At 44.2% G+C, this 14,025-nt stretch overlaps 1 protein-coding gene across 1 annotated transcript; it reads left to right on the forward strand.

Annotated features, from left to right (window-relative positions):
• Window positions 1-865: 865 nt before the first annotated feature.
• FUNDC1 (FUN14 domain containing 1) lies at window positions 866-13,345 on the forward strand. Its single transcript, XM_039251908.1, has 5 exons — window positions 866-1,050; window positions 1,744-1,900; window positions 5,936-6,011; window positions 10,596-10,724; window positions 12,825-13,345. Exons 1-5 carry the CDS (start codon window positions 1,023-1,025, stop codon window positions 12,900-12,902), a joined length of 468 nt encoding a protein of 155 aa, XP_039107839.1. The 5' UTR covers window positions 866-1,022; the 3' UTR covers window positions 12,903-13,345.
• The last annotated feature ends 680 nt before the right edge of the window (window positions 13,346-14,025 follow it).

A 14,025-nucleotide genomic window follows, 5' to 3' on the forward strand; every position in this document is an offset into this window, starting at 1 on the left:
ACAGAGGAGGGTCTGAATATCCTTTCACGTTGTTATCCGGGTGGCTTCCATTCAAAATAATCACTATGCCATTGCAGTACATTTCGGGGCAGCCTCCCAAGGGCTCCCACACGATCTATACCAGAATCCCTTGCTTTCCCATTGCAACGAATAAGGAGAGGGTTAAAAAAATTTTTTTTTTTTAATTGTACAGCTTGTGCAATGCAAGTTCAAAAACTAGTTTAGGGACTGGTTTATGTGAACCTGAGTTAGCCGCTTGGTAATCAACACGGTTTTCATTCTACTGAATCCGGTGGGGCTTCAGGGGGAAGAGTTTGACCTCGTTCCTCTTTCAGATTTAAATAATAAAAACGATGCTAAAAAAACTATGTCCTCTTGAATATCGTGTCAGGTCAATGCCTAGGCCCTTCCTCTCCTTCCCTCGGGTTCCTGGCAGGAAACATGTGGACAGGGAGCGGATAAACAGGTTCCAGTTCCCAGCAGCAGCACGTTAGAAAAATTTTCCATCGGTTGATGTGCCCGCGCCTTCTCACCAAAGTGTGGTTTGAAACAGGGCTTCTCTTATCTGCTTTGAAAAGCCCTTTTTCTCGGGCGCTTGCATTCTCGGAACGAGTGTTGAGAACGCCAAGCTGGATCGCGCTTCACGCTGTCTCGTGAGGCCGCCGGCTCCTCCAGCCCGGGGGCCCTTTAAGACAAAATCGCAGAATTGAGTTGCTGAAAGTCGAGGAGGGGTGGGGGCGGGGTGGGAAACCAGGGGTGCAGAGGGCAGCGCACTACAACTCCCACAAGCCCTCGCGCGGCGGCCAGCCTCCCTCCCTCAACCCCCCCGCCGCTGAGCCCTGCGCTTGCGCGGAAGACCCTGCGCTGAGAGGAGGGGCGGGGACCCGACAGCGCGCCTGGAGGGGGAGCGGAGAAAAGAGACCATAGACTTTCACCTGGGCCTAGAACGTCTCTTAAAGTAGCGTGGGGACAGGCAGGCGGGCGGGCGGGGACCACCTTCAGAGCTGGCCGCCGGCGGTATCATGGCGACCCGGAACCCCCCTCCCCAAGGTGAGCGCCCGGGACGCGAAGTAGTATCGAAGACGCGGCTCACAGCTCTCGACCTTGCTCCCGGGGGCGCCTCTTCCGTCCCCTGCCCCAGGGCTCTGGGGGCTCTGGTCTTTGGTGGCACCCCTTTTGAACTAGACTCCCTCCCCTCCCCGCGGAAGGGGATCCCCGTCCCTAACACAGCCCCACCTCCTGCCTCACCTTCACCTCTGACCCTTCGTTTCCATCTTCAAACGTGGTTTTGGCCTTGACTGAAGTGATTTCATCCCGCCAGGCCCCTAACGGGTTCTGTCAGGGGAGGACGCTCCCCCGCCCCGCCCCCGTTTCTCCCACCGATGAAACGGGATGTAGCTCTGGCCCTGACCCTATTGAGATTTGGGGGTGACCCTTCTTGGTGTGAAACTCTGACCTGACCTTATTGCCATTTGTGGGGGGCGGGGTAGTGGGCGACCCCTCACTTCTGTGTAACTCCGACGTGGCTCCAATTCCGGCCCCTAGGCCGGTCCTCGGGCCTTTGGAAAGGAGATGCTGGGCCCTTTTGGACAGGGATTGGCTGCAACAAACTAAGGTTATCTTCTGGGCATTTTTAGCCTTCGGCCAACGCTGCCAGTGAGTTCTAACAGCTAAAAGCCATACGGGACGTTTCTGACTTTAGGTCGCCTCTAAATTCCTTTCTTTCCATTTTGTGTTTTGAAGAGTACGAAAGCGATGACGAGTCTTACGAAGTGTTGGATCTAACTGAGTATGCAAGAAGACACCATTGGTGGAATCGAGTGTTTGGCCACCGTTCCGGACCTATGGTTGAAAAATACTCAGTAGCCACCCAGATTGTAATGGGTGGAGTGACTGGCTGGTGAGAACAACATCTTCTTCATTAAATTTCACGGGCAGCCTCCCTGCCGCCCTTTTGTAAATAGGCCAGTTACTGTGCACATTCAATGGCTTTACAGTGCTAATCCCCGAAGATCCCTACCTTGAGGCTTTTCTCTGTGATATGATTGGTATGATGGACACGCAGGAGACTCAGTGTTTGGTTTTGGTGATCCGCTTCCCCAGGCCCGCCACTCGCGCCACTATCCCCTCCTATCCCGTCCTTTGATTCTTTCTGTATTTTCCACCTCCTGAAATTTAGCATATGTAGTGCATCCTATTCGATGATAGTGGCTAAAAAGGAAGAAACGTGTAAGGGTTAATTACATGTAAATAACTTTTACTTGGCCTGCATCTGATTCGATGGTAGTGGCTAAAGAGGAAGAAACGTATAAGGGTTCGTTACATGTAAATAACTTTCACTTGGTCGATGCTAACAACTGGAAAAACCTTGGAGGGGGCCCGCAGTGGGACCGGTGTCCAGGATTGTCAGCCCTGTAGAGAGCCGTGGAGAATCCTCCTCGGTGAAAATGATTGATTATGATACAGATGGTCCAGTGGATGTTCAGTGGGCGAATTTGGATTATTATAATACTTTCAAGAAGAATAGGAGTTAAAGCGGGTCTTCGTTGGGATTACAGGACTGATTGCGTACTTGGTAATAATATTGTGGACTGCATTTAGGAGGAGCAGTTAATAAGCATTAACCTACCTACCCAGTTAATGGTTTAGACCGCGTGATTACGTAATTGCTACTGTACATCACGTTGTCCCTTCCGGAACAAAAGATTAGTGAGATAACAAGGACCAAACAGGTATGACCCTTTATTTTGAAAATGTTCATGACTGCGGAGAATGTGTGTCGTCTGTGGGGTGTGCTTAGCTTGTGAGTAATCATTTTTTTTCTTAGATTCTAAGTTAAGGTTGTCTTACATTAAAGATGTCCATATTTAAACTCGATAAGTATGACATGTTTTGGTTTGCGATGTCCATGTACCTTGGAATGACGGTTCACTCCTTTACGCCTTTTTGCAAATGCCGTTTCGTGGTAGAAGCCTGCATGGTGGAGATCCTGGGGTGCAGAGCTGCGGCATTTATTCATGTATACTTATTAATGCTGCTAATGAAAAAGCCCTGCAATTAGAAGGAGATGCCTGGTCAGGGCCCTGATGATTCAGTTATTTCGCCGCAGTTGGTTTGTACCTTGACTCCCTATAATAGACACTCTGGTCCTCTGCTCCGCTCAGCTCACTGCTTGGTGCCATGGGTGATGTGAGTATGGGCCTCAAAGCCCCATCTTAAAAGAGACTAAAAAATAATGGAGCGGTAGAATTATCACATCATTGTGTGCTCTCGCCTCGTTGGCAGAAGTTTGCTCGGATGTCCTAGAGACAGAGCGGGGGCACTTAGTAGCTGTATTTTAGAGGCTCGTGCCATCTAGCAAAGGCTAGACGTGCTTGTGGGGACACAGTCCGTCCCTGGCCCGCAGGTGTGATTTGGCTGCTTCTTGCCCCCTCCGCTCCTTTATCGGAGCCTTTGTTGCTGACTCCCCTACTGAGGGCCACGGTCTTCATAATAATACCTGTGTTTGGGTTATAACCAGCGTCGGCCCAGGGGCTGTTTGGTAGGACTCTAAGGCTGTGCAGGTGGTTTGTGGCAATGACCCTGGATTCGGCGTCGTAAAGTGTTGCAATTTTCTTAAGGTATGAAACTGTTGTACCGTTGCGGCAGGCGTTAAGGAGGAGTGGTTACTAAGCATTAGTCTAAGCAGTTAACATGTCAGACCACTTCAGGACGCGGCATGGGAGGCTAAGATTATATGCGAGTGTAGGTAGTTAGAGGTTTTCGATGATAAAGAAGTGTCCGGGTGGGTGTTTGCTGGGAGAGATGGGAGGCTTGAAGACTCGCCACAGGGCCCTTAGTGCGGTCTGGAAGCAAGGCAGTGATGTCCTTGAGAGCGGGAAGACAGGCAAATGGTGTTCCGGAGACAGAGCACATAGAATTGGCAATGAGCTGGCCCCCGAAGGTGAGGAAGAAGGCAGAGTCCGAGGTGACCAGGAGCGGGACAGCCTAGGGAATGGCGCTGTCGCTTACACATGGGGGACCTTAGCCACAGTGGATTTGGTTGGAAAGAGGATTTTTGCCCTGGGACGTTCGAATATGTGGTAAGCCCCTGTGAGTGTACAATGTCCATTTGTGAAGGTATATTCGTTTCCTAGGGCTACTGTAGCAAAGTACCACAACTAGGTGGCTTAGAAATCCGAGAAACGTATTCTCTCACAGGTCTGGAGGCTACAAGTGTGAAAGGTGTCAGCCGAGTCGGTTCCTTCTGGGAGGCTCACAGGGAAAATCTGCCCCCGGCTTCTCTCCTAGCTTCTGCTGGTTGCCATCCGTCCCTGGTGTTCCTGGGCTTGCAGACACAGCACTCCAATCTCTGGCTGCGTCATCACGTGGCTCTCTCCCCTCTCGGTGTCTCTGTGACATGTCGGATGAAGTCATACTGGATCTCGGGCCCACCATGTTGCCGTGTGGCACCGGCCGCACTGATGACATCGTTAGCAACCCTTAATCTAAATGAGGTCACATTCAGAGATGCTGGGAAGGATGTGAATGTAGGCGTGGGGGGAGAGGATACTCTTCAATCCAGTTCAGAAGGCTAGAGTTAGAAATCTGGGCTTCGTTTACAGCAGTATGGATCTGGAATACTGAAGGCGGTATGAGCTTCCCAAAGGAGAGGATTAATCGGAAAAGAAGTATGGACAGACATTCTTACAGGATAGATGGGACAAAATAGGTTTACTCTAGAGATAGATAGACATCCATATAAATGCCAGTAAAGAAGCCATGAGAGCGGCGCCTGGGTGGCTCAGTCGGTTACGCGTCCAACTTCGGCTCAGGTCACGATCTCCTGGTTCGTGGGTTCAAGCCCCGCATCGGGCTCTGTGCTGATAGCTAGCTCAGAGCCTGGAGCCTGCTTCCGATTCTGTGCCTTCCTCGCTCTCTGCCCCTCCCCTTCTTGCGCTCTGCCTCTGTCTCTCTAAAAAAATACATAAGCATTAAAAAAAAAAAAAAACCCCAAGAAGCCATGAGAAATGTGGGCCTAAGTGTAGTCCTGAAGCTGGAACTTCAGCTGGACCTGAAAGGGTGGAAAAGCTTTGGATGAGCAGAGCTAGGGAGAAACCCCTAGAAGCAGGGAGATTAATAGTTTGAGCAATGGCAATAACCTGTTTGGAAACTAATGGGATTGGAGCAAGAAGTGTTGGGTAGAGTGGGGGTTGGCCAGGTGTATGGGACATCCTGACTGCATTAAAACAAAAAAATCTCTCTTAAGGGGAATTTCAAATTCTACAAATATAGGAGGAAGAGCACAGCGAGACCCCGAGTACTCAACATTGTTTTAGTAGCCAGTCTTTTTTCCTAGAAATTACTCTCTTCTCTCCATCCCTGATTTTGAAGCATATTGCAGTTTAGATCGTGCACTTTTTTTCTTTTTAAGTAAGCTCGAGGCCCAAGGTGGGGCTCAAACTCACGACCCTAAAACCGGTGGTCACGTGCTCTACCGAATGCACCAGCCAGGCGTGCTGAATTCTGCACTTTTTTTTTTAGTTTATTTTTGAGACAGAGAGAGGCAGAGCACGAGTGGGGAGGGGCAGAGAGAGAGAGGGAGACACAGAATCTGAACCAGGCTCCAGGCTCTGAGCTAGCTGTCAGCACAGAGCCCAGCGCGGGGCTTGAACCCACAAATCACGAGATCATGACCTGAGCCGAAGTCGGACGCGTAACCGACTGAGCCACCCAGGCGCCCCTGGATTATGCACTTTTGACTTGGCCTATATAACGAGGGAAACACAGAGTGTTTCTGAGCAGCTAAGGGATATGATCAAAAGAAACGAGAAGATGTTAGGATTTTATTAGGTGGAAAAAAAGATTTTATTAGGAAAGCAATGAAAAGGAGAAGAGGGAGAGAGTTTAGGACATCACGGGCTGTTCTCATCTTTTGTCATTTCTTTCATTAAAGGTGTGCGGGATTTTTGTTCCAGAAGGTTGGAAAGCTTGCAGCAACCGCAGTAGGTGGTGGCTTTCTTCTACTCCAGGTATGTCCACGCCTTGGATTTTTGCCTCCGCGTACATATGTAGCCCTTGGGAACTGCACAGGCCAAGTTTAGCCATTTCATTCTCGTCCATTTTCATAGATGGTCGAGCAGGTTTTCTTTTAGGTATCAGCTTATGGGAAAACAAAAATGGGTTTTGAAAGCTGACATCTGTCATTCTGTAACCATAGTTGGATCCCAGCTAAAAAGATCCCCGTTAAAAAAGACAACTATCCAGGTTTGAGGTGCCTCATTTTTTTTTTATTACTTACCCAAATTTCCCTTGAAGCAAAATAAACATTTCATCTATAATACAACCTCATCTTGACCATTTTAAGCATATATTTAAAGTTGAGACAGTATGTAAAATTCAGAAGGTCTCTTTCTTTTCCCCATTTCCTAGCCATGCAATTTTCCTTCCCAGAGGAAATTGCTGTTAGCAATTGCTAACTTGTTTTTTTAAAACTAGGGGACCATAATAATCTAGAAAGTGGAAAATTGGGTTTAAAAAAGCATTCGTAATCCCATTTCTGAAGCAGCGGGGATTTGAAATTTTAGTTTTTGTTCATGCTCCTCCAAGCATAAGGTTTTAAAACGCTTTGCAGTTAGAGGATGTTTATCGGGATATTGTCTGGCATTCATGTCTGTTTGGCATATATTTTTCCAAAAATATCATTCCCTGAAGATCAAATATAGTAAATCCCAAAACTGAAAATCTCTGGGAATGAATGTTAGCAGTAATCTTAAAGATACAGAGGACTATCAGCTGTACCAGATTTTTAAAATGATAGATGTTCATAGCAGCCAACATCTGACTTGAGCACAAAAGCCATTGATCATGTAATAACCAGTGTCATTGCCTGAAGTGCAAAGGGACTGCATTTGTATGTGTTAGGCATAGATTTTGAGTTGTTTACTAAACAGCTATCTGTGTGTGTGTGTGATTTTTTTCTAAACAGCTTTTAAAAATATGTATTTTCTATCAGTGGCATTATTAGGAGTAATTGCCTATTGTGGTGGGAGGTAAAGAGGAATATGGTTCATATCTAAACTTAGGCCTTTGGATGGATATGCCAGCATGTGTACAGAAGACAGTTATACTTAAGCTGACTTTGACTTGTTTGTATAGAATCAAGAACATATTTCATTCGACAGCTCTTTTGAAAACTCAGTTGTCATTTCTGTGGAAGGGAAAAGGGCACTGAGCTGAAGCAGAGTTTTCCCTGAAATGTTCACAGAATAAAGAGAATTAATACATTTCAGTCCACTCGGTCACTTTTTCCAAAGTCGGTTCCAGTCCACTCGATAGACACCCTTCAGGTCCACGTGTTGCCATTGTTGCCTCCTGCTTCTCCGTGCCTCATCTACACAGTCTTTGAGGTCACTAAGCAGATGACTGTGGGACCGGTCTGCCTCGAACCAGCTTTTCCAACAAATATGACTCCCCTGGAAAACTCTGTAGAAAGAAACTGAAAGAGGAAATCAGAAGAACACAGGACTTTTAGGCTGATTGCCCGTTGTTCTTAAGGCCTGCTTTCGGTATTTTTGTTACCTTTACTTATACGTAGGGGCGCCTGAGTGGCTCAACCGGTTGAGCGGCCGACTTTGGCTCGGGTCATGATCTTACGGTTCGTGAGTTCGAGCCCCGCATCGGGCTGGCTACTTGTCAGCACGGAGCCTGCTTTAGAGCCTCTGTTTCCCCCTCCCCCCACCACTTGCGTGCGCACGCGTGCTCTCTCTTGCTCTCTCTCTCTCTCAAAAAGAAAGAAACCTTAAAAAAAGAGAGAGACAAAAAGATATTTATTGACTTAGAACTTAAAACTCTTCTAGTAACTTGGTGTTAAGTGTCTTCCAGTTATTTATCACAGTGCCATCTTAAAACAGACAGTGGCATGCAAATCTTTTCAACTGAATTTTTATTTTTTGGCAGTTGTTTATGTGCCCCTAATTCAAAGGGTCAGATACACGTACAAGACTCGTAGGTTAGAGTAACTCCCTACCTCCCTCACCACCCACCCTCCCCATTTCTCCCTCCCTTGACGCAACCACTTGAACCCTTAGCTGATTCTTAAGGTAGTCATTTCCTTCTTCCTAGACAAGTTAATTGAGTATCTCTTGATCTCTCGGTTTGAGGTACTGACTAGTGGCTTCCTGTTATGGAATATGAGAATTTAACTCTCATTTATTGAACTTTCCTTGCCCACCATTCCCCTCCCCGCAGTCTCACACGCTTGCCTGCTTTATGTTCCTCTGTGCCCCCCGCCAACCCCTGCATCATCTGAGCATTGTTATTTCATAATCGTGTTAGATCATTACTTGGAGTTCACTGAACTCGAATCTGTAAATGTATGTGTTTAACCGTGTTTGGGAAGGTTTTGACCTACCTTTCTTTCTTTCTCTTTTTTAGAAAATGTTTATTTACTTTTGAGAGGGGAGAAAAGAGGGAGTATGAGTGGGGAGGGGCAGAGAGATAGGGAGAGATTATGACTCTGATTATGTGCATATTAGGCTTTTTGATAATGTCCTAGGTTTTGTTTATTTATTTCTTCAGTCTTTTTTTTTCAAATCATAGAATTTCTAGTGATCTGGCTTCACGTCCACTGACTCTTTGTCCTGGCATCTACTTTCTACCATCCAGCCTCTCTAATAAATGTAGTTCAGATACTGTGTTTTCCAATTCTAGAATTTTCATTTGGTTCTTTTTAGATTTTCTATATCTCTGGTGAGATTCCTTATCTTTTCATTGATTACAAGCACGGTTTCCTTTACCTCGTCAAGCATAGTTCTAATAGCTGGTTTAAAGTCCTGATAATTCCAGTATCTTTTTCTTCTTCAGGTTGGCATGTGTCAATTTTCTTTGGAGACTAGCCCACATTTTCTTGTTTTATCCCATGTCAAGAAAGCTTGGAGTTGATCCTGGGGATTGGGAATGTCCTGCTGTGGAAACTCTGGGTTCTCTGAAGAGTATTGATAGTTTGCTTTTAGCGGGCAGTTGAGTTGGTTAGACTCAAATGGCAGACTGTCTCACCTGAGGTCGGTAGCAGCTCAGATCTCAGGTCCATACTGGCAGCCTTGGCCAGATTGCATGGCTCTGCCTTATGGATGTGCAGTTCAGGACTTGGGTGGAGTTTACCCATTGAATGTGGCCCACCCCCCATCTAGCTCTCTCGTTTCTGGCAATTGTTGTCGTCGTTGACTCTGGCGTCTGGTCCTTTGGGCCAGAAAGGTGGCATGTTTTCGCTTAGTTTTCACCACCCTGCTTGTGCATCCTGCCCTCGGAGTAAAACCAAAAAAATGGTCAACTCCCCTTACGTTGTCTTTCCTGCAAGTTTCAACTCCCTTTGAAATCCGCTTGCTTTTGTTACTTCTGGCGCCCTCGTATTTTCACCAGGGTTTAGAGTTGCTGTGTACGGGAGGTTCCCAGAGGCTCACCGTCACCTCCTCGCCTGTGACCCAAGTTGCCGTGTCAGGTACCGCCAGGAGAAGCTTGCACTTGCCATTTGATTTGATCACCCCTCTTTGGCTTAGGCTGGAGGTTGAAGTGATTATAGGTGAATAAATCCAGGAAGACATGTGGATAAATAAATTCTTCCAGGGAGTCATTCACAGTGAAAATGGAACTTAAGATGCCCATTCAGCCTCATATATATATATATAAAATTATATATAAAGTTATATATATATAATCAGACACTTATTATATGAAGTATTTTATTTGTGGTTCGAAGTCAAGTGATGCCTTACAAGATCACAAAGAAAGCATAAGCTTGATAGAAGTGATTTATAACGGTGTACATGGCTTACTTGTTTGCTGCTCTTGTGATTCTTTCTATTTGATTTTATTATTTGGAGAGACTAATTTATGGTAGTGGCTTACACACTGCGCTATTGTATGTAGTTTCCCCATAGTACTATATTAGGGTTTTCTTATAGTTAATGTGCATTTAGCTGTGGTTGTATTCAAAGGAATTATGGCACGAAACTTGCATAGAGCATATTTCTTTTGTATTCCACTTTCAAAAGCGATTACCAGAAAGTGTTCTTAGTTTCAGTAGTAGAGTCAGAGTTGGTAAAGAGCCTTTATCAAGCTACTTTAGATTTTAGTGACCTAATAGCTGATTGGCTTCTGATCCCTTATGGTTAAACATCTATTTAATTAAAAGATACTTTTTTCTTAGCTGTATAATTTAGGCAGTTTCTGTGTCTTCTTAGCTAATTCTCAAACTCTAAAAGTTACGACAGAATTGTAGTACGGTTCTAATACAGTTTTTGGAATCTTCTCCCATCATGTAATATACGTTTTCTTAATATAGTGTTCGTCGTATCTAAATAATTAATTACACTTAATATCTTCTTTCTCTTATGGACCCAGAGCTCTCTGAGGGTGGGGATTTAGGTCTCCCTTGTTCTTGACTATAGTTACAGTGCTTGGCACGGAATAGGAACTTATCAAATGAGTAAATTGTGATATCTTACCTATAAGCCTCATAGACTTCTTGAAATCTAAATGTCCGTATATTCCTGGGCAATAGAGTTGTCAATAGCCTAGTTGGTTTAGAATGAACCATTTTTATTCTATTTTTGCAGGTTGCCAGTCACAGTGGCTATGTGCAGATTGACTGGAAGAGAGTTGAAAAAGATGTAAACAAAGCGAAAAGACAGATTAAGAAACGAGCAAATAAGGCAGCACCTGAAATCAACAATATAATTGAAGAAGTAAGATAATGTACATTTTTGACTCCTTTTTTTTTCCTTTATGAGTTTTGCTTAGCAGAAAATGTGATTAGTGATTATCTTTTTAAAAAGTTGATGTTTTTGGTCATGTCTAGAGTGTTAAGTAAAAACTGTTGGGATCAAGCCACCATTTCAGTCAGTCGTCATCGGGGCGCCTGGATGGTTCCGTTGCAAGAGCATGTGACTCTTGATCCCCAGGGTCATGAGTTCGAGCTCCATGTTGGATGTAGAGATGACTTAAAAAAAAAAATAACATAGCTTTTCCTGCCCCTCTCCCACCTACTTTGATCTGCGTGTAAAAGCTGATAACATCACCCTTCCAGAAGTTTTCTTCTGGTTTTACACAAATGTGTACATGTGTAGACAGGGTGTGGTAAAAGGAAAACTACCTGTTTTTTTTCATGAGGTGGAATATTTTGAAAAGGTGTATATTTTATTAATAGTTTTATTAATGTTATTATGTGTGTTTTGTCTTATACGCTGGTTAGAATTGAATTGAATACTCCTTGCCTTCATTTCTGTTCTGTTCTGTTAGTACCCCCACTTTTTTATGTTGAAAAATTTCAGACCAATTGAAAAGTTGAAGGACTTTTCAGATCCCCTTTGCTGAAGGACAGATACCCTCCACCGCTTTACCAAATCGCTTTACAACATTTGCTTTCCCTCTGTGAGTGTGTATGTGTGATTTACACTTTTTTTTTTTTGCATAATCGTTTACTACATCATTACTCTTCACTCTTAAGTATTCAGCATATATCTTCTAACAGGTAGATATTCTCTTATACAACTACAATTGCCCTATTTAACAGGATGCAGTATTTCCTAATGTACAGTCCATGTTAAAATTTTTCCACAAAATATCCGTTATACATTTTCCCCCGAGTCAGGAATTCTATATTGCATTTGGTTGTCATGTATGGGAAGTGTCCTCTGGTCTCCAACAGTCCCCTCATCTGTGGGGCTTCTTCCCCCCCCCCCATCTTTTCTGACACTGACATTTTTGAAGCATCTAGGCAGAATACGCCACAGTCTGGCTTTGTCTGATTGCTTTTGCATGGTTTTACTTGGCTTAAACATTTTATCAGGCTGATGTGTTTTTGATCCTTGTACCTTGCTTCTTGCTGGCCAAGTGGACTGTTCATAAAAATCATTGTGCCTGCTGTGGGCATTTATTAAATCTGTGCTAATACCTCGCATTCATTTGTGTCTGCCCCATAGCTTCACGTCCCCTGTGAGATTTTTGCTGCCGATATACCTATTATCTCGGTAGCCAAGAAGCTTAACCGCGTCTGGCTGGGACTCTACGCTCCTGCAGATTGTACTGGGCAATCCTGGCATCTTGTGCGGTGCTTGGCACCTGTAGCATTAGGTGTAGAAGCACTTTTGCCAAACGGTTATTGGATTGGGGAAAACAGCTGTGAAAACGTTACTTGGCACCAGATTCAGTGATTAAGAGTGGTTTGTGTGTGTGTGGTTTTTTTTTTTTTTTTAATTTGCATCGTTTTTTTCTTTTTCTTATTGTGGCAAAATATACAGAACATAAAATTGGCCATTTTAACTATATGTATTTATATTTAACTATATATATATCTATATATAAGTATGGGGTTTTTTGGTTTTTTTGGTTTTTTTACGTAGGCTCCGCGCCCAGCATGGAGACCAAAGCGGGGCTTGAACTCACGACCTGGAGATCAAGACCTGAGCTGAGATCAAGAGTCAGATGCTTAACTGACAGAGCCACCCAGGCGCCCCCATTTTAACTATTTCAGAATGCACAATCTAGGAGTATTAAGTGCATTCCCACTACTGTGCAAACATTACCACCAGCCACGTGTAGAACTTTTTCATCATCGCAAACAGAAACTCTAACCACTGAGCAGTAATTCCCACAAGTAACCCCTCTCCCCAGCCCTTGGCAGCCTCTGGCCTACTCTCGGTCGTGATGCATTTCGCTATTCACGTTTGGTGGAATTATACAGCGTTTTGCCTTTTCTGTCTGTGTCCCTTAGCGTAGCATTTTCAAGGTTTCGTCCATGTTGTGGCACAATTAAGAGTCTTCTTTTGCTGAAACTTCTGTTTCAGGCAACAGAATTTATCAAACAGAACATTGTGATATCCAGTGGCTTCGTGGGAGGCTTTCTGCTCGGCCTGGCATCTTAAGGAGATGAATGTTCGGTCACAGTGGAGTCACCTTTACGAAGAGAACGGTGGCAACAAGGTGGCTTGTCAACATTACCCCCCATCAGATTCTCCAGGGCAGCAAGAAACAGCTAGGTGGGCCCCACCAGACTCATGACTTAGTGCTTTGCCGTTGAAGTTTTGGCAAACTAGTATCCGCTGTGAAAACAGCCTGTGTGGTTATGTGTACAGTAGTATTCCTGAGCAAAACATGGCTTTCATTTATTTTTTTAATATTTGCCTTTGTTTTTAAATTAGGCTATAAAGTACCCCCCTCGGATGTAGATATACAGAGAAAAAACTAACGTGCTGGATCTATCTCCCCGTGAAATTTTATCCTTATTTTATTGAAATAAGATGTTCTTCATTTTGCTTTGTAGTACAGTGCCGGTAATTAAAACTTTGTCTTACTGCCTCCACGTTAAGTTTGGCTGTTTTCTTTTTGAAGATATATTTGCCGTAAACTGAAAAACTGTAGTGCCCTTTTGTGGAAGGATCTAGAAGTAATAGAATTATTAAAGATAGTGAACAGGTTCAATACCAATTTTTAGGTGGTGGTTTTCTGCGATTCTTACTTTGCTTCTATAATAACTATAATAAACTGTTTCAAGGAAGACTCTTCTAAGGAAATACTCATGTCTGCAGCTCTCGCCCTCTCTCTCTCTTTTTTTTTTTTTTTTTTTTTTTTGATGTCTGTAGTTGTAAAAATTTCTTGGATGTCAGCTTTTTAAATTAATTTATCCTGGCGGCCCAGGCAGAGCTAATTATTCTGAGGGAAACTGTAGTTGGGTCACTGATTCATTTTATTAACCTTGAGTGAACCTCCTTTCTCATTTCTAAAAATCCTAATTATTATTTTGGCCCCTTCTTCCCAAAGAGGTAAAAAAATCCCTTTAAAATACTTCGTACTGTGGTATGAATTTTCTGTTTGAAGAACGTTGATTTTCTATGTCATTATGCAGTTGTCACTTAAAGAGAATTTTCTCTCCGATCTAATCTGAGAGGTAAGCGCTAGGACTTTCAGGTTTTGGTAGCCTCGTGTTGAGCATGAGGCCAGTGGACTTGTTTCTCTGGGCCAGATCACACTCCCTGAGAGGCTCCTTTG

This window comes from Hyaena hyaena, unplaced genomic scaffold (assembly GCF_003009895.1).
Source record: "Hyaena hyaena isolate Hyena2069 unplaced genomic scaffold, ASM300989v1 scaffold_402, whole genome shotgun sequence".
Classification (NCBI taxonomy): Eukaryota; Metazoa; Chordata; class Mammalia; order Carnivora; family Hyaenidae; genus Hyaena; species Hyaena hyaena.

Coding starts and splice junctions, on each gene's coding strand:
- FUNDC1 (XM_039251908.1), top strand. CDS start 1,023: ATGGCGACCCGGAACCCCCCTCCCCAAG. Junction 1,051..1,743: donor CCGGAACCCCCCTCCCCAAG/GTGAGCGCCCGG, acceptor TGTGTTTTGAAG/AGTACGAAAGCGATGACGAG. Junction 6,012..10,595: donor GTGGCTTTCTTCTACTCCAG/GTATGTCCACGC, acceptor CTATTTTTGCAG/GTTGCCAGTCACAGTGGCTA.